Source organism: Aricia agestis, chromosome 5 (assembly GCF_905147365.1).
Source record: "Aricia agestis chromosome 5, ilAriAges1.1, whole genome shotgun sequence".
NCBI lineage: Eukaryota > Metazoa > Arthropoda > Insecta > Lepidoptera > Lycaenidae > Aricia > Aricia agestis.
Window position 1 is genome coordinate 13,545,132 of NC_056410.1, and position 27,259 is coordinate 13,572,390.

General features: G+C 35.8%; 2 protein-coding genes across 4 annotated transcripts in view; one reads left to right on the top strand and one right to left on the bottom strand.

Moving 5' to 3' along the window:
• LOC121727488 (mucin-5AC-like) overlaps positions 1 to 27,259 on the bottom strand; it is a 63,311-nt gene that overhangs the window by 21,272 nt on the left and 14,780 nt on the right. For all 3 annotated transcript variants that reach the window (XM_042115367.1, XM_042115368.1, XM_042115369.1), the window contains exon 2: positions 17,587 to 17,710. In XM_042115367.1, the coding sequence (XP_041971301.1) occupies positions 17,587 to 17,710 (124 nt within the window). The remainder of the gene's footprint in view (positions 1 to 17,586; positions 17,711 to 27,259) is intronic.
• Positions 12,548 to 14,464, top strand: LOC121727507 (putative nuclease HARBI1). Its single transcript, XM_042115397.1, has 6 exons — positions 12,548 to 12,919; positions 13,042 to 13,238; positions 13,326 to 13,458; positions 13,639 to 13,783; positions 13,876 to 14,177; positions 14,266 to 14,464. The coding sequence occupies exons 1-6, from the start codon at positions 12,689 to 12,691 to the stop codon at positions 14,368 to 14,370; spliced, it is 1,113 nt and encodes a 370-aa protein (XP_041971331.1). The 5' UTR covers positions 12,548 to 12,688; the 3' UTR covers positions 14,371 to 14,464.

Consider the following 27,259-nt stretch of genomic DNA (forward strand, 5'->3'; position numbering starts at 1 on the left):
ACAAAAGCAAACAGTACTCTGTACTAAGTGTAGAGTGTAGACAATGTACGTGTGTTGCGACTGTCGGACCTTCACGCAGCGAACACACGCCCTTGTGCTCCTTAGCGATCACTCGCATTTGTTGCAAACCATCAATTAATGAACGACTACTACTCACCGACGTACGCGTACTAGACATATATTTTATTGTATCAATAGAACTTACTATTAAAGCTGAAAACACTTTAAAAATTAAAATGCCGTTCAATTTACCAATTAATTCCATGTTAAGAGATACACACAGCTAGATACAGAAAAGTGATCAAGAGAGGCTACATTAAGGGCCTGTTTCACCACTTTCTGATAAAGTGCCAAATAGGCTATTCACAACTTTTTTGATAGATTCTCCATACTTGATCTGTCAAGTTAATTGGTGGATAGCCTATTCGTCACTGATCATGAAGTAGTGAAACGGGCCCTAAATAATATAGAGAGCAGCCTGTAGATATATGTAAATATTGCAGTAATAAAGCTTTAATTACCACAAAATTTAATCAACTCACGTCATGAAAGCTTCACCAGTACCTACATGTTAAATGCACATTTAACGCAACGTGGCTGACATCGGCATCTACTGAGCACTGACTAGTGAAGTAGTGAGTATTCCACTTTAACAAAGGGTACATAGATTTACCCAAAACATTCGGCGGCCGCGGTAAATTGTGCAATGCCAACATTTCGCACATAGTGCACAAGCAATTACCGACGGAATTCGTACTCCGCTCGACTCTTGAGCTAATTTAGAAGCGGAAACGTGGAGCAAAAAGAAACGATACTTTTAATTGCCAAAATTCGCTACGAGCTAACAAGGTACTCATTACGCGAGCAGGATATTTGAGGATTGCAATCTGCGTATAGATTTTAGCGAACAAAGATGAATAAATGAGCTGCACAATTCGCATTAACGTGAAGAATGGACGCAAGTCGTACACATAATAGACCGACCGCAGAACACAGAGCGAACGGGGACATTATGGGAACAATGCAATACTACATTTCAATATGAAACCAATCAAGTTGATGGACGGCGTCGCGGCGTCGGGGCGGCGGCGGGCGAAGTCAGGCGCAGCCCCCGGCCTCGCACATCCTATGAATTGCACTAATTGATAGCTACACGTGCAACACATGCATTATTCAGCTCGTCCCATCAAAGGCTTAATATCATTCAGCGAAATTCATCTTCACGTCTCGTTATCGCCTGGTATTCGTTCCAGCTAATGGCTGGTCACACGGCACACCCTTCGACGATACGATTTACGAATACGGGTTATTAATATTTAATTGACTCTCAAATTGGCAGGACTCGATATTTGTTTAACATTAAGTTAATCGAACTAATATGTATAGTTTTATAGTCTTTACTTTCCTCGGAACGTTTCATTCCGTCGACAGCCGCGGCAGACTCAGTAAATCATTATCTCGTAGCGTCGTTTTAACTTTTAATTAAAATTCCGACAACGTTGTATTCGTTACAACTACAGCTCGGATTACAGCGGATACGTTTTATAGAATCGCTTTATGGCCATTGTTTTGATCGTTTATTCTATGTAAGGAGTAGTAACTTTAGAAGAAGAGTCTATTAATTGGTCGTCGATGCAAATGTTTTTTTTTTTACTTTTTTTATGCAAAATATGTTTCTCGTTTTGTACTCGTGATTCGGTTGGCCTTGACTGGTTATCTACACTTCAAGGTTGATCAAAAAACCAAAACATAGATACCGAACGTTCGTACTAAGCTTGCCTCTATTGACTCTACATTTTGTGATTCTGTTTAGTTGAGGTCTATCGGCTTTTGTCTGGGCTCGGGAAACTGACTGGCGACGGCGGATCCGATCAATCCGCCAGATAGGACTCAGGCTGTCCGCATCTAGCGGCCATCGGAAGCTGGTGTCGTGCTTACAATGTTGTAATATACAGTGGTGTGGAGGCGAACAAAGCCGTGGTGCCACGTATGTCGGCGCGCGGCGGAGCGTGGCGCAACAACAACTGTCTGTAAATACATTTTATTGTGCCATGCGCGCCCGTGCTAACCGACGTTTTTATGCACGCCATACTAATTTCACGAACCCCGTTCATTATCTTGTTATCGATACCCACGTTGAATAAAGCACAATCGAAACAATTGAAGGCTAATTTATTGCTATCAATTAAGAAGAATAACTGAGTTTCCTGAGTCATTCCTCGACCATTTTTATTCATGGTAAACATATTCGAATGTTTTTATGTTCTCGATACCATACCATTTGAATTCTTCCCATGTTCGTGAGCTTGTTTATGAACCGCACTGGTATTTATGTATTGACAGACTTCTAAATAAGAGAAAGGTTCCCAACAAAGGGGTCATAAGTTATTGTTGCAGGCAGTACCGAGTACGCGGTGCTATCCAAACAAAGTTTGTATCAGATCGGAATGTTAGAGCTCGGGCCGCCCGCCCCGCCGCGGCCGGTCACTTTCACCGGCTGAGAAAGTCGCTGGCGTTTAGAAAACGACTCTAACCTTTTATAATTTATCGTCACTTCCCCGTCGCTGGCGAGTTATGTGGAACAATATAAATGAGGTACAAATTTCATACATTGGTGAAATTGAGGTAACTAGATTTGTGTTAAGGTGACGCCGCGGTAAAGTAAAAAAAACCGTGTTGGATATGTTTTGGATTGCTTATTTTCTATGAGAGGCCGGCCCGGCTCTCATAGAAGACAATTGATTATTCTGTGTTATAGAAGTTGACCAATCGCGTTATGCTATGGGTAATTCAAAGACAAAGACATGACGAATACTGACAATGAACTTAAATTTCTTAGCTTTAGTCATTGCTGAGAAAAATCGATATCGCCACAGCCAAATTATGAAGGCGTCGCCATAACGAAAATGTTTTGTTTTCTTAGTTGTAATGTTCAGACACAGATTACTAAATATGTAGTTACTATCATTTAGAGTTTACAGTTTAACATAGAGAACTTATTTTTCTTGTTTACAAAACAATAATACGAAATACAAGCGTGTTTTAAGTTGATGCTTACCACGAACACAACAAAAATTAATATTGCGGAAGATTGCGTAAGGCTATTTTAAAATGTCAAGGCACAGTTAATTAAACAGGAAAATGTACGATTGTACATTTTTAAACATGTATTAATAAGAGAATAATACTGTATGACTATCTAAATTCTAATACATTAAAGCACCGTGTAGGAAGTTGTTACAATATATTATACTTATTCAGATTTTATTTACAATATGGCGATTTGATTGAACTTTCATCAACCAAGTTTTGATAAGCATGATCATTTATGATTCACGTTTTATCCCAACTTTCGAAAACAGTTGCAAAACCCAAATTAAATTTGAAGATTAAAATGAGGTTTCGGATACGGAGTCGCTGGGAGACCTTGATCGATCGTTTAAATGTCACTTGTAATGGGGTTACCACGCGGAAGCGAGCCGAGACGCTTTGTTCTGTAAAAACAATACAATGGGCCCCGCGCTGCGACTTAGCCCGCAATCTTCAACTTTCGCACGGACTTCATCCGATTTATTTACTACTAATAAGAATAAGAAACATTTATTTTGCACATCACACAATACAATATTTACAAAAGACAACAAGGACAAAGTATAATTAATTTAAAATTATATTGTGTGATGCCAAAAATGGACCCCAGCTCAGCATTAGCATTTAGCAGCAAGTCTGCTGCACTGATATTCTGCTGGGACCAAAATGTGACATCACAATAATATAGTTAGGTAGTACAAATACAAAACAAAACAAGAAGCATACTAAATTAATAAATTGAACATGAAAAAAAAATGAAAGGAAAAAAATTTAAATAAAAAATAAAAGTGTACAATTCATAAAAGATACATATATACATTGTGCCAAAATATGAGAAAGAGAAAAAAAACTGACAATTGTCTATGACGTTTGCAGTTTGACGTCTAGGACAAAGAAGAAGAAGAAGAAGAAGAATTACAAAGGTGAAAGGTTATAGAAAATATTGTAACGTGGTTTATACGTGACATAACCTATTAAAATATTATGTGGCCGTTTAAAATAACTGAGGAATCCTTACAGGCATAATATAGTATACACAAAATACATTTATCGTGGAAGTTGGAACATATAGGAAGATTACAGTCTGTCAAAAAGTTATGAAATTAAAAAGTGGCAACATCGTAGTGTCATCCCTTTCAAATTAATCTAAGAATTATTATTTTTAACAAAAAATTAATCCTTCGATCGTGAATTCTTGGAAATCTATTGTGTCTCGCTCACCGGTGAACTTATGGGGCTTGATGGGTTAAAACCGACTTCCAAGGTAAAAACAATAATAATATGAACTAAAAAGTATTAAATAACTCTATAATAGTGCCTTTTTCAGAATTCGTCTAAATCTCAACTATTTCTGTACATACTACAGTCTTCATTATTTGAAGTCGGTACCAGCTAATTTTATCGTGAGTTCAGTCAATGTCAGAATATCTGAAGCTTTTAGGACTGGTACCGACTTCAAAGTAATGAAGACTGTAGTATGTACAGAAATAGTTGAGATTTAGACGAATTCTGAAAAAGGCACTATTATAGAGTAAGAGTTATTTAATACTTTTTAGTTCATATTATTATTGTTTTTACCTTGGAAGTCGGTTTTAATTTTTAGTTAAAAATAATAATTTCACTCTTTTTAGTTATTTACAAGATAAGGCTTTATGCTTAAATAACCACTACGAATGTTAACTATTCACATTATGATACTGTAAGCGAAATTGTGGTAAATGGTTGCAGTTATCTAAGCGATGCTGCAATTTAAAAACTTTTATCTTTAAAGGTTCAGGAGTTCTGTACAGTGCCTTTGGACCAAGAGACACCTTTGTATGAACTTTCTCTTATTCGTAACATATGTTTAAGATACTAGAAACAACATTTAAACCACTATGAGTCTTTTGATAAATTTCAAGGATTTCCCTCGATTGCTCATAGATACCATCATCAGCTCATCACTTTCGTAATTATACAAAATCAAGATTATGCCTTATACAAAAACACAAGAATTTTGAAAATCGGTCCACAAACAGCGAAATAATCAACAAAAACATCTGCTTCGATGCAAAGTATCACGAAAAGCATCAATAATTAACCCATGGCATAATTATGATTTTGATGATGATGATCAAATAAATTTATGTGTTGGCTTATGCTTTCAGTTGTTTAAACAACGCCGAAATCCCCGAACCTGTATCTATAAGGATTCAAAAGTTCTGTTGGGTACCTTCGGATCCAGAGTATAACCTGGTACGAAAACTTACTTTTTGATAGCATTTACCTTGAATGCTTCAGAAAAAATTGAAATCACTATATGTTTCCGTACAAATTTCAAGGAGTCCCCTCGATTCCTCTAGGATCCCATCATCAGATCACCACTTTTGTGAACGTGGTACCAAATTTGAGTTAAACCCTATACAACACTAAAAGAATTTTGAAAATCGGATCACAAACAGCTGAGTTATCGTTGAACATACGAAAAAAAAAAAGATACATACAGCCGAACGTATAAATAACCTCCTCCTCTGTGGAAGTCGGTAAAAAAGGAATGACACTACGATGGTGCCAGTTTTTAATTTCATGACTTTTTTGACAGACTGTACATACAGGAATTACAAGATTGCATTACATACAGGAAGATTTAAGATGTTAAGATACTATTGATTGTTTCAACGATAATACTGTTTCTTGATTGTAATCATTAATCAACAATTAATTCCAAATATATATAACTTTTGAACAACAACAAAAATTTTGAACACTTTCAGTGAAATTTTTTTATGATAGTAAGCTAGCTTTTACCTTTCAAATCTACCCACAACTCTCTCTGAGGAAACAACGCATTACGCAAACCCGTCGGGTTTGAATTCGTGTAAGTAGTCAAGACGTAAGGATAATTCATCAATTTGTATAACTGTGATTCGGAATTTGGATTCGGAATCGGGTTTTTTCTTACCAAGTTTTAGTACAATTACTATAAAACTTGTAATTACCGCACAAAAATAGTCTAGTTTACTGTAATTATAAGTTCATATTAGGTTGAGGAAAAAGTTTCTTCGCATTAAAAAAAAAATTAAAAGGTTTTTGTATATTTACAATTACTAAAGTTTTATTTACAACTACTTAGACTAAAGTATAGACGTGCCATTTTGTTCGATAACTTTTTGTTATCTTGTTGGTGTAGGGACATGATCCCATTGCTATAAAAATTTTGGGGCTTCTGATGAAAAAATTGCGACAAGTGGTTTTCGCAGTCCTCCTGACACTGCCTAAGAAATTCTGCAGCGACCGAAACAGGTGGAAATCTGAAGATGCAAGGTCAGGACTATACCGCGGATGCATTAACATCTCCCAGCCAAACTCCCGTAATTTTTGCTAAGTGGCTAAAGATGTGTAAGGTCTAGCGTTATCATGGTGAAAAACCACACCCCTTCTGTTGGCGTGGCCTGGCGGTAACAGCTTATAACGAATAATGCCCTTCCAATCCCTTCACCACACACACACAGCATCACCTTGTTGCGAGTTAACCCGGGTTTCGCCACAGTCTGTGAAGCCTGACCGGCCTTTGACCACGATCTTTTTCGCACGTTCTTTTCGTACGTGATCCACTTTTCATCACCAGTTATCAGCTTCTTCAAAAATGGTTGGGTTTCATTACGTCGTAATAAAGAATAACAAATGAGTACACGGTTCATTAAGTTTCTTTCAGTGAGCTCATGAGGCACCCAAATATCGAGTTTTTTTGTGTACCCAGCTTTTTTCAAATGCGCCAGAACCGTTTTGTGGTCAATCCCCAGTTCTTCAGCTACATGGTAAATACTAATATGCCGATCTTGCTCCACTTTTTCAAAAATGGCATCAGTTTAGTCCGTAACAGGGCGACCAGAGCGACGTGCATCTTTGATATCTAAATTTTCGGATTGAAAACGCTTAAACCAAATTTGCGCTACTCTCACAGATACTGCATTAGGTTTAGGTCCATAAACATCACAATTTTTTTTCCCGGCTTGTGTTGCATTTTTACCTTTTTTTTAATAAAATTTTAAAATGTATTTAAGTAATTTCTTCATTAGAATCACTCATTTTAACAATATGAAAAAAATATAAAAATCTCACATTTACCTAATTTGAATTTGGAATTGTCTTCTGTAATTAAAACTTTTAATGATAAGTACCAAAATCAGCCAGATACAATAATTGGTATAACCCAAGAGATTTTATGACAAGTTCATACATACTATAATGCGAAAAGATTTTTTCCCCAACCTATTAGTTCCCTTCTCCACGACATATTAATTATGAAAAGGTTAAGTACTTGGGTTATGCAGCATACAACACGGCCAGGTTAGCTTTAATTAGCTTGTTAGCTGAAGGTATTGTTATAATGAGTCTTGCACATAGGTAGGTACTCAAATTAATCCATTGTATGGTCTTCATTACTTCAGTAGCGAAAGAAGTTTTTTAAGCATAGTTTAAGGTCATATTTTGTTGTTTAAAGATAGTTTAAACTTTAAAGTAATTTAATACTTAATAGTACAGCAGATCTTCCTTAATCGGACTATCAATAACCTACTTTATTCAATTTTTAATTTTTTTTTCAAAGATCAGTTTCATATCAGTTCCTACAATTTAAAAGTCGGATCCATATTTACTATTTAATATTATAAATGCAAAGTTTATCTGTCTGTCTGTCTGTCTGTTACCTCTTCACGCCCAAACCGCTGAACCGATTTTGCTGCAACTTGGTATGGGGATAATAATTTGAGTCCCGGGAAAGGACATATGCTACTATTTATCCCGGAAAAATGTACGGTTCCCGCGCGATATATGACTTTCGTAGCAACGGAGTTGGGGGCATCATCTAGTGTTACATAAGTTTCCCAATTTCCAAAAGCCTTAGTACCTACTTCATCGTTCGAATACTTCTTAAACGCTGATGGCACGCAGATGTTGAGAGTAATAAATCGTATGAAGCTAAACGAGACGCATGATCACAACAATTTGCAAGTACGTACAGTTGACGAGCAACGACGAAGGGTCGTCGTCGAGCTCACGACTTCCACGGATTTGTATGGCCGTCACGACGAGATTGACAGGGTGATGGATGCACGTCAGGAGACGAATGTATCACGATCTGTGGTTTGTTTTTGGACCAATTTATCTAACTTGGCGTGCCGTGGTATCAAAAAATCGCTTCACTGCTTCGGCGCACTAGTAAATAATAATTTACTTTAGCAGTGAGTGGTTCGGGAATGTTTGACATTTTATTATCTCTACCAAAAATAGAGTAAAGAGTATCTGTCAGATAAGTTGTGGATAGCCTATCCGGCACTAATCAGTAAGTGGTGAAACGGCCCCTTAATCATTGTAATTTGTAATTCATAAAGAATAAGCATTAGAAAGCCTTAGCCCAATAGCATAAAATTAAGAACAAAACAAGGACACGCACAATGCACATATTATACGTAATTCAAAACATTTTTGGCTGACAAATCAAAAAGGGCATTTTCTAGTGAAGACATAACACATAAGATATCCGCAATCGTGGGACTGCAAGAAGATATCAGCAACAAAGGTATATATTCAATTCAAACGCTGAACGTATTTTAAATCGAGATAGATGGCGACGTCGGAAACTAGTTACGTCCCAAGGCTTCAATCCATCTACGACGCGAAGAGATCCATTCGGATCGATTCTGCGCTATCGCTGAATGTGAAATCGAGATCTCGTGGAGTGCATCTCAAGACGAATGCTCGGAACAAAGAGGAATCGATGCGAGAGGCGCGCGGGGGCGGCGGCGGGCGGGCGGGGGCGAGTGCAGCGACCTCCCCTCGCGGGCCGCGGTGCAATTTGTACATTTCAAGTGCACACAAAGGCAGGGCGAGGTCGCTACAAGCTTTGACAGAATTAACTTGTCTGTCGCACGACTGCGGAGGCTCCGCGCACCGCCTTAAACCTGCGCCGAGACACCGTTACTTATTTCACACCGAATACAGCGGTTTAAACGCCGATTGACACCTACTAATAAACTTTAATGTATTAACATTATGCAGTATCAATGAATGTTTAATCTTATGTTTCAATCAGAAAACTCGTTTAATGTCCTTCAACTTTATAGTTCCGTTCTACTTATCTGTGCGTTTTGATCAGGCTTATATTTATCTAAATTGCCTTATCGAAGCGCAAGGGCTTTGATTTAACTACATTAGAAACGTAGTGTTATGTGTAGCAACTGTGTGAGATTAAATTAGAAAACTTGTCTTAAAGGCTAAAGACAAGTTTTCTAATTGTAATTATAAGTAATAAAAACTTATAATTTTGCCATGAAGTATCAGTTACTTACACATAATATGATAATGCACAGCTAAATATGTGCACATAAATTAATACTTATTATGTTTAGGTAGACAGTAGATACGTCCCGATAGGATACGTAAATTATAAATATTCATACGAAAGGCATATTTTGTAAACTTCGCTGTCACCAATGGATTTATGTATATGCCGTGTGTCACGTTACAGACCTAATGTAGGAATACTGGTCATTATTTATTACCTATAATAAATATTCATAGAAGCCTTTACGTTTATTGTTTTGGGTCCTTCCCGTTTCATACCACAAATTTTTCATACCGCGGTATGAAACAGCGAAGACCTTTTTTGAATTAGTCGATTCGTACCGCAGCGTAGATTTTAGTACAGTCAAGCTCAAAATATATATAAATTATAAAATAATAAATTATTTAATTTTATTTTATTATTTATTATTATTATTTATTACATATTATTATTTTATTTGATTATTTAAATTCAATAAATTCATCCTAGAGAAACCAAATACATATTGGGCAATTTATTGATGGTGTACGAAAAGTATTATTGTACTTTATTAAAAAAACCTGATGATGTAAAAAAATCAAAAAGATCAACACATTCAATTGAAATAAATCAAAGAATATGAAACGAGCAAACGGGTCACCAGATGGAAAGCAACTTCCTTCGCCCATGGACACTCGCAACATCAGAAGAGCTGCAGTTGCGTTGCCATCCTTTTAAGAGGGAATAGGGTAATAGGGCAGGGAAGAGTAGGGAAGAGAATAGAGTAGGGGATTGGGCGGTGGGCCTTCGGTAAACTCACTCACTCGGCGAAACACAGCGCAAGCGCTGTTTCACGCCGGTTTTCTGTGAGCCCGTGGTATTTCTCCGATTGAGCCCGCCCATTCGTGCCGAAACATGGCTCTCCCACGTCACAGCCATACAACAATTAAAAAAAACTAGCGGTACTACGGAACCCTACCTATATTGCGCGTGGCCCGACACTCACTTGGCCGTTTTTTTATTTGTATTTTCTAAACTATCTATTTTTATCAAAAAAATCAATGCACGCTATGAGGGCACTTTTGAGATTGACAGCTCCCGGACCATAAGTACATTTATATTATTTTTGATAATTTAAAATTAATTATATAGTGTTAGGTTAATTTTAAAGTTCTATGTGTAATCAAGCTGTGATTCTATTGTTAGAAGTCTGATAGTATACAATATATTTTTTGATTTTGAAAGAAATGACATTTCTTTATACAAAATATTTTTTTATATCTTCTTGTTACCACTTTTCTATACGCCAGTATAAATAAGTGATTAGACTAAAAATATTTAATAAAATTCATGGTACGGATCCACCCATACCAAAAAAGAATTCGTCGTTTCATACCACTCAAAGCACCGCGGTACGAAACAGGCAATTCAAAAACAGTACTTCGCTGTTTCATACCGCGGTATGAAAAATAAGTGGTATGAAACGGGAAGGACCCATTGTTTTTCCCTCTACGAAGCCATCAAACTATTTTTATAACCAATTTCTATATGATGTTATGATGTATTCTTATTATGTGTAGCTCTTTTATTGCTTTATTTATATTTCTTCGCCAATTATAATAGTTAATTAATAAAAATGATGTTTGACAACTCACGTTTTAAAAATAAAAACATGTCCCATTAAGAAAATAATTAAGCACAATTTAACTGACTATATTTTGATAACCTTTACTTTCCGTTTTATTTAATAATTAGCTTTAATAAGTTAAATGGATACTAAAATAAACCATTTTGCAGATCCATCTCTAAGATGTAAACAAATTCATATGATATAAAAAAAATGTGGTTATCTCGGGCCTAAATATTTCCCAAATACCAGAATTTTTTAACATTTTGTCTTTGATTTCGGTAGCTGTTGATCACTCCAAAGATAATAAATGAGTCAACTTTAGGTGGAAAGTCTTGGTCATCAAACCTATCGTGGTTAAGAACTAAGAAGCGAGCCCATGACTCACAAATCACAATGTTACATTGACTAAGATACGAATTATTATTTCTAACAAAAAATTAAAACCGACTTCCAAGGTAAAAACAATAATAACATCCTTATAATATGAACTAAAAAGTATTAAATAATTGTTCCTATCTAATAGTGCCTTTTTTCGAATTCGGCTAAGCCTCAACTGTTTCTGTACTCAATCTTCATCATTTTGAAGTCGGTTCCAGATAGCTGAATCTTCAATCTGGCAGAATATTTGAAACTTTCAGTTTTCAAAACAGCGCCTAAACCCCCAAACAATAAGGAATCCGGAGTTCTCTTAGTATCTTCGGAACCATAATACACCTTGGTGCAAAATGTTGCGTTTTGGTAGCATATGCTTAGGATACTTCTCATAAAACCAAAATCACCATATGTTTCCATATAAATTTTTAGGAGTTCCCTCGATTACTCATGGATCCCATCATCAGATCACCACTTTTGTGATAAGTGCGCTTCAGTCAATTTAACGTGATGTCATGTAGCCTATAACCAGCGGACAATTAAGAGGCTTCTAACGACACCTCATTTGTTTGTTTTTATTATACGATATGTAGTTTTAAAGTTACGAGGGAACAGATGAACATCCATACCCACATACATACATACAAGCTAAAATCATAACCCTCCTTTTTGCTTCGCCGTAGTCGGGTAAAAATGGGACAAAATTGGAGTGAAATCTAATATAACAAAACAAAAATTTTGAAAATCGGTTCACAAACGGCGGAGTAATTATAGTTGAACATACAAAATCCACAGCCGAACATATTATAACCTCCTCCTTTTTGGAAGTCGGTTAAAAAGGGTAAGAAATGGAATAAAAATATAAAGGTGTAATGTTGCAGTTCCTTCCTACATATTAAGGGTCTTGTACCCTATAGCTGCACATAGCTCTACAATTGATGGTCAACCGTTTAATCTCAAATCTCCTATGACGTGCATTATACAACGCAACATTATAACTGCGCAGGAGGCCTAAAAAGGCCACATTTGGCAATTCTAATTACAGTCTTACTAGGAATTGAATCATAAACCACAAAATGGCCGCATAAGCGACAATTCATATTTTGATTCGGATACAATTCTTTTTCGGCAATTCATCCATATGACACTTTTCTATGAGAGTTCCTAAAATGGCCCCTAAATATGAATTCTTTTAGTCTCAATCATGTGTCAATTAGCAGATTCATAAAAAGTTACTGCAGTGGTACATCTCGTAATTCGTATTTTGTTCTTTTTAATTAATAAAAATAGTTATGGCTGATTTAGGCTTATATGAAAACTTTTTGGAGCATGCCCGTATTACGGAGAGTCTTTTATATCGTAGGCAAAGCACTATATTTAGGGAAATGGATATAGCTTTCGAAATACCGGAGCCTGAGTTTGTGGGATTATTTCGCCTCAACAAGAGCTTGTGTCGTGACCTCATACAAGAATTGGAACCTCATATGCCTGGAGCCCGTAGTGGGATTAGTACTTCCTCAAAGTTAAGTAAATAATTATTTATTAACTGAATATTATGAAGTACCTACTCATAGTTTCCAATAAGATTGTTGTAACTGTACCTACCTGCCTACACTCAATTAATAATCTGCTTTATTACTTTTAGGTATTAAGTACATTAAGTTTTTACGCATCTGGATCTTACCAGAGAACTATAGGTGCTAGTGCACATCACAAGATGCACCAAGTGAGTGTATCCAACTGCGTGAGGGCTGTGACACAAGCCCTTAACAATGAGCATTTTCGGAGGAAATATATTCATTTCCCACACTCACGTGAAGAACGAAATATAATAAAAAATGGGTAGGTACTTATGTATAATGTGTAATTGATGCATTTGGGGTTTGATAGTCCATAATAAATACTTACTTAATTAATAATTTTTTCCAGATTTTATCAAAAGTTTCGTATTCCCGGAGTGATAGGATGCATAGATGGTACACATATAGCCATTGTAAGGCCTTCTCAAAATGAAGAAAGGTTTTTCAATCGCAAGAGGTACCATTCATTGAATACTCAAATTGTAAGTAGGTATTCATAATATAACTAAGTTATTAAGTTCGTTGAAATTGTAGGTAAAAATAAGTAGGTACCTATACCTACCTTGGGTATAGGTCACTACTTATTTTTAAAAGAGATACTTAGTATAAATTTTACATTCCCCTTTTTATTTATTCTCTTTCTGTACAGTCATATTTTTCAGATATGTGATTCTGAGTTAAATATACTCAGTGTGGATGCTAGCCATGGTGGGGCAACACATGACTCATTTATTTGGAATCACCATCCATTGAAATCACATCTAGAGAACCTACATCAAGTCCAAAATGATACTTTATGGTTCTTAGGTCAGTATAAATTATTATATTTAAGTATGCTATATACAATATACATATTTACTTACATAGTAATATATTATGTTCTTATTAATTTCTTATAGGTGATTCAGGTTATGCCCTACGCCCTACCATGATGACACCAATTCTAAACACAGAGCCTGATTCTCCACAAAGGTATTACTCTGATCTACATTGTCGAGCTCGTAATACTGTGGAGAGGTGCATCGGGCTACTTAAATCTCGCTGGCGCTGTCTTTTGGTGGATCGCAAGTTGCATTACCATCCTACAACAGCTGGATTAATTGTGAATGCTTGTGTAGTTTTACACAATATTTGTAATGCAGCTAGAATGCCTGTCACACCACTAACACCACAGGAGGAAGAAAATGAAATCAACATGCAAGTATGAAACTATTTTTTATGATACAATATTTCAAAACTTAATACATATTTTATGAAATAAAAAACATACAATATGTAAATGTTTTTAGATAAGTCCAGAAACACCAGCGAGATTGCCAGCGAGGAGAGATCACTTAGCTGCCGGAGAATCAGTGCGGAATACCCTTGTGGAGAGACTTTGGTCAGAGCGATAATATAATCTATAATGGCTTTTACTCAACTAATTAGGGATGGATCTTGTTGTTCACATAATATTAAGTATTTTTTAAATTTTATCACCCTGTTATATTTCACTTGTACATGTAAGGATAAAATTTAATTTTTTTTTTTTTAATTTTTGATTTAAATAATGTTATCTTTTGTGTAATGACTTTATTATTTAATTTTAGTATTTTGTTAATATGCCCTGTAAAATTTTAAATTATTTTGCACGCCACTTAAAGGCAGAATGTTGGATCCATGTATGTACCAATATTGTAAGACCTTTATATCATAACACATTTATGCAATAAATTATTCTATAGAAAGTTATGTGCAGGTTTTTTTTAAATAAAAATGTGAATTTGCTGAGTGAAATTGTTTTTATTTTTAATGGTTGATAATAATATTCAAAGTACTTACTATAACACAAGGAATCATAAAAGAGACTTACTTACTAATTAGTAATGACATAAAAATATTTAAATACAACTATGAAAACAAATACACGTCTACAAGTTAAAATTTTGTAATTATGATGTTCTAAAAGAAAAAAGTAAGTAAAGTAATGTCCATATTTTTAATCCCAAGATATCAAATATAAAGTATAACATTTCAATTTTAAAATCGTTATGAAAATATAATGGTTAAGTACTAATTATCAAGGAAACAGAAACCTGCCGATATCATATTTTATCATTAGACCTTTTATGCAGGTCTAAGAGAAACTATGTATTGAAAGTATTGCTCAGCTATATTAGCTAAACGTCCTAAATTAAGTCCTATATTTTGAAGACCTTCAGCACTAGCAGCATCTGCTGCAGCACGCTGCATCTCAACTTGGGAGAGTATTCTCTGTGCCTCATCTAAAGAAGCTAGTGGCCGAGCTGAAACAAAAGAGTTTAGATTAATAATATACTGAAATAGACTGAAAAATATCCTTAGCAACACATAAGAAGAGCAAAGTATTGTTTATCATGGCTATAAAGTTATCAATTTGTTCTTATTTTTAGGGTTCCATACCCAAAGGGTAAAAACGGGACCCTATTACTAAGACTTCAATGTCTGTCTGTCTGTCTCCCCAGGCTGTATCGCAAGAACGGTAATAGCTAGAGAGTTGAGTTTTACAAAGTTCTTAATAGTATTACAATTTTAATAATTAATAATAAAATTAAAATAAAATAAATATTTAAAGGGGGCTCCCATACAAAAATACAATTTATTTGCCCACTTTTGCTCTTAAATGGTACGGAACCCTTCGTACGCGAGCCCGACTCGCACTTGGCCATTTTTTCAACTAAACAATAAATTTTATTTTTTATCGGTTGTACAGCTAATGAATCTCTCTTTGCATAACACTAATAAATGAATATCTCTTTTGCACTATATACCTACAATCAAAAGGTAAAACTTACTGCGAACCCTTTTTTGCCTTCTTTGTCTAGGCAATAATGGCCTGTTGTCATTATTAGGTATCTCCGAAGGTAGTACTAGAAGTTCCTCTTCAATTTCCACTGGAACTGCTTCCTCCGATGTTCTAAAACATTAAAATGTTACATTTAATAGAAATAATAACTACTAGATGACGTCCGCAACTCCATTGCGCCAAAACTCGTTTATCGCGCGGGAACCGTACATTTTTCGGGATAAAAACTATCCTATTTCCTTCCTCAGGACTCTAAGTATCTCCATGTCAAATTTAAGCAAAATCGCTTCAGCGGTTTGGACATGAAGAGGTAACAGACAGAACAATTACTCTTCTTATCAAATGTAATAAAATCAAACAATTGAATTACGTATATCAAAATGTTAGCAATTCATTACAAATAATTTTCTTCTTTTTTTCAATATAACTAAGTACATATAAATTAATTATAATATTGATTATTAATCTACCACATGTAGTAATATAATTGTACAAGTAAATGTATATTTCCTATTTATGAATTAAGATAAGTGTACTTACTCAGTAATTCCAAAAACTTTATGCAAGTTCAAAAATTTCGAGACTTTACGCCTTGCGATGCAAAGAGCCACTGATTTGAAGAACAACACAATCCTAACAAAACGAGAGCAGTAAAAAACTTTGCTAAAATCGAATTCCATCGTAAAACTTAATTTTTTTCGTCTTGGTGAGTTTCCATAAACTTCCCACAACGCAGCTTGTGTGAGCCACCAAATTAACCGAGATTTATTGCTCAAAACTCAAGTGTTTCGCCCTAATGCAGTTTTAACATTGGTGGTTGAAGTCGTAGATTTTTTTCACAAAAAATTTTAGTTCTCAACACCAATGACCAACGTAAACAAATAAAATTGCATTTTTATGGTTGACATTTGACAATTAGAAGATTATGACACTTAAGACGTTTATTTCTTGCCAGTCGTATAAAACGAAACTTTTTCTGATATTTTTTACTTTAAACTCGAGTTTTTTACCGTACATTTGATCGCTTTCATCGATTTTTAACAAGAAATATTATTACTTTATATGACAAAACATTTTTGACTCACAATTTTAATACAAATACAGATAATCGGTAAGGTCGCTTAAAATCGATTAAATTATTTTTATGTGGCAACATATGCCAGAAATATGAATCTACGGATGAATTGAATTGGAGCAGTATTGATAGAGAATGCGTCCATTTTACGAAATTTTAGAGGAACTGCTAAGAATTCGATAATTGAATTCTTTTTAGCAGTATTGCGTAATGTGGCCTTTTTAGGCCCGCTGATCGGTGGCTTCAGTCGCAGTATCTATCCTCAAGCGTCTTTTATCTCTTCTGTGAGTATGACTGAACTGCGCAGTACTATATTAATATTTCAGAAAAGGTTTCGTAAAAAATTCACTCTGAATAAAATTATGTATTTTGATTTGATTTGATAATGTGTCTTAACAATAGAACTGCACCGCTGACGAAGAGCCCGCTGCCCAACCAACGACTTGTTATCATAATTTGGCTCCTTCTCTAGATACTCACTCTCTCTTACACCCACTCACTCGTCTTACACCTCTAAGGTACTAGTTTCTACTATTGGCAGGGTCGCGGTTGTGTATTCCACGTATCCTGTTGCTCTGCCTTAAGCGGAAGAGCAGGAACACCGTTGGGGTTTTAGTGAGAGTAGCCGGGCGCGGCCTTCACCGCCCCCAGGGTCCCACAAACCCTGGTGGCCCACCCCAGACCACCAAAAAAACAGGTACTACCACTTACCTTAGGGTCGAAGTTGAAGGCGGTCTCCGGTCGTAGCGGGCAGGGCAGGCCGCACTTGCACGTGCCCGCCGTCTGCAGGTAGTCCCGGAGCTGCGGCAGCGTGCTCAGAGCCGTGCCGCTGGGGCTGCACAAAATTACATCTTATTAGTTATTACTACCTACTCTTTAATAAAAAAAAGTATAATAACAATAGAAAACAAAAAAAAACATGTGTCCAGTTGACTCACGAAAATGTAATAGGGCCCTTTTAGACTGCGTTATAAAATAGTTAAGTCTGTCGAGCGTTTTTTTCAAACATCCTTGACAGATACAAAACATTGTATCCATTTGCTGTAGTTCCTTAATTATAGTTTTTTTGGAACGATCTTTAGACATAGACATTAAAACATACGCCTTTCTTCTGGTGAATCGGGAGAAAATGTGTACTCTAAAAATATCTATGTATTATATTTCTGTATGTTATAAAGTTTATAACATACAGAAATATTTATTATAATATAAACAATTAACTTAACTTCCTATGTATGCGCCCTTAGCTTATTCTTCGCGATGTAATTTTTTAAAAGATTTTCACCAAGAATCGAAGAAAACGAGTTCAACGCGCTCGTATTCTATTACCCCATATTTTTAGGATAAAAATATGTATACGTTCTTACTACTGAATGGATTACTCAAATTTCTATTCTGAAATTAATTTTACATCGATTTATTCATGGTTTTAAATCAGTATACACTTTAAACATACGCACAACATTAAAAAAAAGGCATAGGTATAATTGCTCTATGTTCACAGTACTTTTATGTCTTACTATTTTCGAATTAAGTATGTAATATATCGCTGCCCTAGTTCAACAGTAAGATATGTTGAACAAAGTATGTTTCGAGTTATTCATACTTTTATGATTTTACTTTCATTAATCAACTCGTTGTTATTTGAAATGTGGTTGATTTTTCAAAAGTATAGTTTAGTTTAATGTCTTAGGGAGTTGTTTATATTTAAATTTAAATAAAATATTTGTATAATAGTTTTAAGGCTTTTTAATAGTGAGATAACCTTATATTGAACTCAGACTAAATAAAAATGTTTTGTGATTTTAATGTTGTCTCTAAAATGGTTTCTTAAAAATTATGTCTATATCGTAACTCATAGAGTTCTATTTTTCGTTTTGTTTAAGAAATACTAATGATTTATTCAACCAAGCTTCTAAATTTATGGAAAATAGACACAGATCGACAAAATTTAAAGATATCTTAGTATTACACCACATCGACGTTTGAGAATGTAAGTTGTCCGACGAAATACGGGGAAACGTTTGGTAAAGAAATGTATTATTTATTATCTAATATCAGAATTGCACAAATAAGTCTCATATTATCAGTTAAAATCTTATTATTATTATTATTGCACAAGTCAGTTCAACTATTATAATAATCAGTCGGTGTTATTTAAATGTTATAGTGATCATAGTGGCACAAATTGGTAAGTTTTATAAAACAGCCAACTTTTATAATAATTTTATTATAAAAGTAAATTTTGGCTGTTTTATATTATTAATTTTAAAATAAAATTAAAATTAATTAATTCTAATATCATATTGAACGTACGTTACAGGCATTCATCATCACTATTGTCGCTTTCATTTTCCTGGTTATTTGTACTTAATTTTAACACTTTCGTAAAAACTGTGATGACATTTAGGTATCAAATAGGCAGTAGGTACATAATGAAATCAATTTCCTATTTGTGATTTGGCATTGCTGGTGCTTCATCATAAGCACGTTCCAGAGTTATATTTTCTGAGATGCAGCCCCTTGGTTTCCTTCTAGTATTCACCATTTTAAAAGCAAGCTCTGAAAATGAAGATTTGTAGCCAAATTTGTATGGATCCTCTTTTTAGGGTTCCGTTATTCCGTAGCCAAATGGCAAAAACGGAACCCTTATAGATTCGTCATGTCTGTCTGTCTGTAGGTCAACATTAAGATTTTTATACAAAAATGGAAAATATATTAAAAATTTTAAGTCTGTACAACTGAAACAAAAAAAATAATATTTCATGTAAGCTATGCGTGTGGGGTATCTATGGATAGGTCTTCAAAAATTATATTGAGGTTTTTAATATCATTTTTTTTTAACTTGAATAATTTACGAGAGAGACTCTTCCAAAGTGGTAAAATGTGTCCCCTCCCCCTCTAACTTCTGAAGTTGGGGCATGATAAGTCTAAAAAATATATATGATGTACAATTCTATAAAAACTACCAACGAAAATTGGTTTGAACGAGATCTAGCAACCTTAATTTAACTTTCATTAAATCAACTGAAACTATATAAAAATAAATCAAAAATATTTTTAATTTTATAAAAATAAACCTCATTGCTGCTGCGGAACCCTTCATGGGCGAGTCCAACTAGCACTTGCCCGTTTTTTGTACTTGGATACATTTGATGTCACCCTATACAATTTAAGATGTCTCAACATAGAATTATTTTTATAATTTCATATAAGGACATTTGAACAAGTCTCTGTGTAGAACTAAAAGAAAAGTAAAAATCTTCCTGACTTTAGAAATATCTTAAGATGTCAGAATCTTGAACTAAAGGTCGCTAAAAATATGTTGAAATGTCTTGAAATTTAGGCACTTTGGTTGCGTTTTCCAAATATCCGATTTGTGAACCGGACAGAAGAGCATATTTATTACATGAAACAAAACTTATCTCAATTTTGATTTTTTTAAGATATCTTACTATTGAACTAGGGCAGCGATATATGTATTGTATTTAAATACCATGTCAGCTGTTGTAGGTATAATATCAAAAAAAAAACTAAGAATTGAATAAATATGGCTACAACGGTTTTACCGTTGCATATTTGCTGCTAAATATGGCTTGTTAACCCACTTATAATGCAAACAACCACAATAAAAAATAATGTCTATCAGTACCGCTCTCCCTATTACCACCTATTAACACTATGTAACAAATTATAACATTTTATAGTAGAGCTAATTAGCAATTTGGCAAATAAAGCTATGTGAAACAAGTGGGGATTAGCTCTAGAAAAAAGAGATACCTATAATTAGGTTCCTTCTTTTTGTAGAGGTACATAATATCTGATAGTCCTGAATGCTACATAACATGCTACATATTTGATTTTATCCCAGAAATTCAGTCGACATATTGAATATTCGAACCACTGCTGATCCTGGGCCCTGGCGCTACAGGATATGCAATGCTGGGAATGTGTTCCAATCGCCCGTTAAAAAGAATCTTAATAATAAACCCAAATTAACTTAGACATATCACGTAAGTCGTGTAACTAAAAGGTGAAATATGCTTAAAAAAGATTCAATTTATGAAATGTCCAAAATGTTTTGAACTGCAGCATCAATTACAATCCTTATACCGACTGTGTGCAAATTAAGAGCTCTCGCATAAAGTACAGTCGATAATCAAGGGAGCAATTAATAGAGTGTGCACTGACGAGGGCTGGCGGGGGCCCCGAGCAGTGATTCGTGAGAACGATTGAAAGCACATTTGCTGAAAAGCGAACGTTAGAGCATGCTAGTCAACCGTGCCCTCGCAGCCCGCTGCCCGCCTGTGATCCTGCCTCCTGGTTCGCTGACTGCTGTTCAGTCAATCAATATTTAATTTGATTAAAGGCTCACAGCAGCCACTTACAGATACAACACTACATGCAATATGCATAGTAACTACCTCATTACGTACTATAAATAAGGATTAATTCGAATAATTAACCCCCGACAAAAAGAGGGGTGTTACAACTTTATAAGTTTGACGTGTCTGTCTGTATGTCTGTCTGTTTGTCTGTGTGTGTATGTATATGTCCGTGGCATCGTAGCATCCAAACAGGTGGACCGATTTTGATCTAGTTTTTTTTGTTTGAAAGCTGACATGATCGAGAGTCTTCTTAGCTATAATTCATCATCATCAACCTGCTCAGTGCTGGACAATCAGGATTTATCTGGTTCATGAAATGCCCTTAGCAACTTGTAGTCGTTTGATGGGTTTTATATTTAATTTTAGTTCGTGACATTTGTGAATATACGAGGGCTGCTATTTATGTATCCGGAATTAAAAAAAGAAACAAACATATATCATTTAATATGGTTTTATTGCTTTTCAAAATATTCGCCGCGATGATCGACACACTTTTGCATACGCTGGAACCAATTTTCATAGCACTTTTTCCATTCTGATTGAGGTATCTCCAAAACGTGCATTTTGAACGCATCAACAGCCTCTTCGCGGCTCGAAAAACGTTGACCACGTAATTTGTTCTTCGCGTATGGAAATAAAAAGAAATCGTTAGGTGCCAAATCAGGGCTGTACGGCGGATGACCAGTCAATTCGATCTTTTGACCATCCAAAAACTGAGTTGTTTCAGCTGAGGTGTGACAGCTAGCATTGTCGTGATGTAATATGATTCTGCGTTGTCGGTTGTCCTTTCTTATTTCTTCGAAGACTTCTGGTAAACAAATGGTCGTATACCATTCAGAATTAACCGTTTTACGATTCTCTAATGGCACTGTAGCCACATGTCCATTAATTCCAAAAAACCGGCGACCATTTGCTTCAAAGTACTTTTTGCACGAGTAACTTTTGTTGGTTTCGGCTCATCTTGGAACACCCACACCGTTGACTGTTGTTTAGTTTCGGGGTCATATGCATAGATCCAAGATTCATCACCTGTGTAGATATTATAAACGGCTTTTGACGTACCACGGTTGTATTTTTTTATCATTTTTTTGCACCAATCGACACGAGCCCGTTTTTGATCGATTGTCAAGTTGTGCGGAATCCAACGCGAACATATTTTTTTTACAGCCAAATGTTCGTGTAATATCTTATGTATGCTCGTCATACTTATGCCTAAGGACGCCTCTATCTCGCGATATGTAACATGACGATCACGCATTATTAGTTCCCGCACAGCATCTATATTTTGTGGGACAACAGCTGTTTTTGGGCGACCTTCTTTATTTTCATCCGTGAGCATAGACCGCCCACGATTAAACTCACTGTACCAGTGATAAACAGTGGTTTTTGATGGTGCTTCATCTCCAAAAGTTGCGGTGAGTTGAATAAAGCACTGTTGTTGATTTAGCCCACGCCAAAAATCGTAGTAAATCATTGCACGAAAATGTTCACGCGTTAAATCCATGGCAAATGAAGACACGCAATTTTCAAAATGACGCCACAATGGAAAAATAATTGACAGTCACATGAAACAAAATGTATTCTTCAACCAAAGAGTTCTATTTTCAAATGTTGTAATTACTTTTTAAATATTGTTCTTGTAAGTGGCCAGTTCCGGATACATAAATAGCAGCCCTCGTACAATATAATATTTACTGCCTTTTAGTTCAAATCGGTAATTCCTAACTTGTGTAAAGTAATATTTTAGTCTTTAATGGTTGTCAAGGTGTGTCGGGGGACCGCTATTATGTAGATGTTTGATTTCACATAACATTATAGTTTAAGGATCGAACCGAATCGAGATAATCAACGACTTGGCAGTTGTAGGTTGTAGTTTACTTGGCGGTCCCCCGACACACCGTGACAAGAATTAAGGACTAAAATATTACTTTACACAAGTTAAGAATTACCTATTTGAACTTAAAGGCAGTAAATATTATTTCATTACTTTTTAAAGTTGTTTGGCGGGGTTTTTTTTTTATTTCTTAATGTAATTTTATTTCATGCTTTTTAAACTTGTGGGTCATAGCGCAGAATAATTCCTATCAACAGAATCATATACTCATGTTTACTATTTCTATCAATGTCCTTTTTGATGAGGCCGTTAATATGAGCCCAAACATAAAACCTCCACTTTGGATTCATACGAAGCTGGTCACCTATAGAATCCAGGTGATGCTGCAGCAGGATTAATGTTGTTTGGCGGGGTTTTTTTTTTATTTCTTAATTTTATTTTATTACCGTACAATGTTGTTATATTATGTTATTAGGTGGATAACAATTACCCAGCGGTGTTGAAACAAGGTGAGATTACGATGACAAAAAATAAAGCAAATAAATAAAATCGTTAATACCTAACAAAGGTGTATATGCTACGATTTACGATAATAACCGAGTAGCGAGTTAGTTACGACCTATCGAGCTAATAAAATTATACACCGACATCAACAGAGGCACATTTCAAATTTAATAACACGGCAATGAAAAGGTAAAAATATCTAATTATCCGCAGTGCGCTAACGATAGATTGAAATTGCCGCATTGCAGTAGGAAACGCGATTTGAGTAAAGATAAGCGTCAATGCGCCTCCGGGAGCAATTAAGTTCAATTTGCAGATAAAACATTCCGTTTACGGCGACAGAGTGGTGCATGCCTCGGGAACATTACTACACCTCGGCCTCCGCAAACGACCTCCTCTATAAGCGCTTCACATGATAATTCACGGCGATCGTTCACGGTCTGGTGCCCGCTAAGGTAGACCGCGACCGCAAACAGATTTTGTTTGCTTTTTAATGATACACGCGGCTGCGGTTTCGTCCGCTGAGCACCGAGCCCGATATCGGTTAGCGCGATTCGCGTTCTGCTCGCCGCGTTTGGGGTAGCGTGTGTACTGTGTACTGTGTAGGCAGGTGGTGATAATTACTTAGCACGCCAACTCTTTTGCACCTTGCAACCGCTATCTCCCTACCCTGAAGTGTTATTGGTTATTACTCGTAACGAAAGCCCACTAAAAGTATTTAGAGTATATGTGGTAGATTTTTTCACAAAACCGATTACTGAGCTCTGTTAAAGAATTGGCCACTGTTAATGATTTAAGACCAGGAAAATATTTACGTTATTTTAACAAGAATGTTCAATGAATTTTAATGAATAACGAGAGAACATAAGAATTCCTAGCAGCCTACCATACCACAATTATAATATTAAGTTATTAAAAACTCGGGCTTTGATGATTCAGTGTCGCTCTTCTCCGAATTCATTTACCGTGGAAGCCCAATTTTGCAAAAAAAGTAGACGTATGTCATAATAAGATATTGTTTGTTGTTTCCTTGTTCGAGTTCCAGGATTCTTATTCTATTTTAATTTATAAACATGCTCGCTCACACTCGAACTTACTCTTGTTTGTTTTGTCTACTTCTGAGTAATTTATATCCCCCACAGCTGAATAAAAATAAAATAATTACGCATTCATAAATCATGTATTACCTACCTAAAAGCAATAGAAGTATTTACAACAACAAACCTCGCGAACGAGACATCTACATGACAAAGATTAAAATCACACACTGAATAGCATTAGTGAAGGGTGACGATTATTGCCCAGTGACCACGTATACGCTGATTGATATTCTTGGCGGAACGTTTGACACGGGTCTGGAAATACAGCGATGGGCCGGCGAGCGTTCTTTATCAAACGACCCCGACCCATATCAACCTCGCTCCCCTTGTATGAATAAATAAAGGCTCAATTTGTAGCTCGCGCGCTTAAATAACGCCGCGCTGCGAGCCCGCCCGGACTTAAATGAGCTTCCCCGATATACTCCGATATGCGACAGAATGTTGACTTTGCGATTGTTCAAACTTCAAAGGGATAATCGATTTTGAACAATTCTTTGACATCACGATAGCTTTAAAGGCTTTATGTAACGTGATTTTGGTTATCTGTTAACCTTATAATACGTTTTTTTGACGTCTAGTACGTAGTGTTACCCGTTAACACAACTTGGTGCATTGTTCTGATTGACGCAACGGGGGGGTCGCATCATAAAAAGGTTGAAAAACAATGGTATAAAGGATCTGCTTAAAGTTGGGTTTTTTTCGAACGAACGAAAATACGAAACTATGAATCCGTGGACTTGGTGCCAACTGCCAGGACTTAGCTCTACCTCCACTAAACAAAATTTCAAGTAGGCATTCTTACTCAATAAGGCATCGTTAAAATAACGATGGGGGCGATAAAAACATGTGTCATTGTAACATATAATTGTAGAAACATATTTTGAACAAGCCAGTAAGTATCAAGATAACCAGCCAGGACAGAGGTCCGCGATACATGTCGCCCTACTCACATTACCGTGGGGGAATTAGCGATGACGTGACCTGTCCTTCTACTTGACATGTAACTCCCTACTATTAATCAATTTGTTTTAGACGTCCATTATTAAATTTGTTTAATGTTCCGACTAGTCTTTAAGTTGCGTAAGTGGATTGGGTACCAATTAAGTTTCTGTGTTAATCTTTTAGTTTCTTTGAAAACCTTTAATTTTCCGAAAGGCAGATATTATGACAAGACCTGGGTTGTATGGATGAAAAGAATTGAAATCGAAACACCTACTGATCTCGAGCCAGGGATTCAGGGTCGAGAGAAAGCACGACGTCAAATGACAATAAAAGACGAGACAAACTTTAATTTTTAACTATGCGATGTTTTAAATTTTCATAGACAGTAGCGTCAGTCTCAGTAGCCATTAGGCATTAATCGTTCGATCGTGGATTCTTGGAAATCTATTGTTATTCTATCGTGTCTCGCTCACCGGTGAACTTATGGGGCTTGATGGATTAAGATAAAATTATAATCATACTAGATGACGGCTGACGCCCGCAACTCCGTTGCAACATGCACTGTGCACCAAAACTCAAAAGTATCTCTAATCTCGGGACTCAAAGTAACTCTAATCTCACTATCTCCATACCAAATTTTAGCAGAATCGGTTTAGCGATTAGGACGTGAAGAGGTAACAGACATACAGACAAACGAAAGTATGTCTGTATGTCTGTTACCTCTTCTAACCTACCTAAGGGCCTGTTTCACCACTTTCTGATAAAGTGACGAATAGGCTTTTAACAGATTCTCCATACTTTACCTGTCAAGCTAACTGGTGGATAGCCTATTTGGCACTTATCAAGAAGTGGTGAAACAGGCCTTAAGTATGGATATTGGATATTGGCTTGATCTGCCTCTGAGGTTTCCTTAAGTCATCAATAACTTTAAGACGCTCATTAAGTTTGCAATTATATTAAAACCATTTCTTTTAACAAGGTTACTGTTGTTTTCGATAAAGTTATCGAGTCCCCGGCACGCGGCTGGCCAGCGACTAGCGAGTGACTCACGCAGGGAAACCCTTCCGTGACTCAATTTGTATTCGCCCGGTTATAACCATACTATCCATTAAACTTTTATGTACAACAACTGCTAAAGTAATGGCGTACTTGATAATATACCACAACACTTTTAATAAATAATTAAGTATATCACAAAAAGCTCTACAGTCTACACGGAAAGTTTGGCTGCAATTTTAGTGATTTTTTTATAGTTTGGCGGTTAAAACAAACTGAATGTGGCATATCAAACTTTACAAAACTTGTTAAAGTTGAAACACACGACGACGACAAGCTGTATTATCTCGAACTCTAGCTAGAGCCATACGGTATGTTGGCATTTGAGGAGTATCATTATGGAGGGGATTGTGGTTTGTGAGTGTGACGCTGTGTCACATCACTCAAGAAGCAGTTGGTTTTTTCGATTTTATTAAAAATCAAGGATACTAGTAAGTTACGTGGAATAATTATATTGTCATTGAGGCGTGGATGCGACACTACAGTGTCACTAAAATGACTGTATTGTACTGTAGTATAATGATAGAAATTGAACAGCAAGAAATGGAAAGGACATAAGC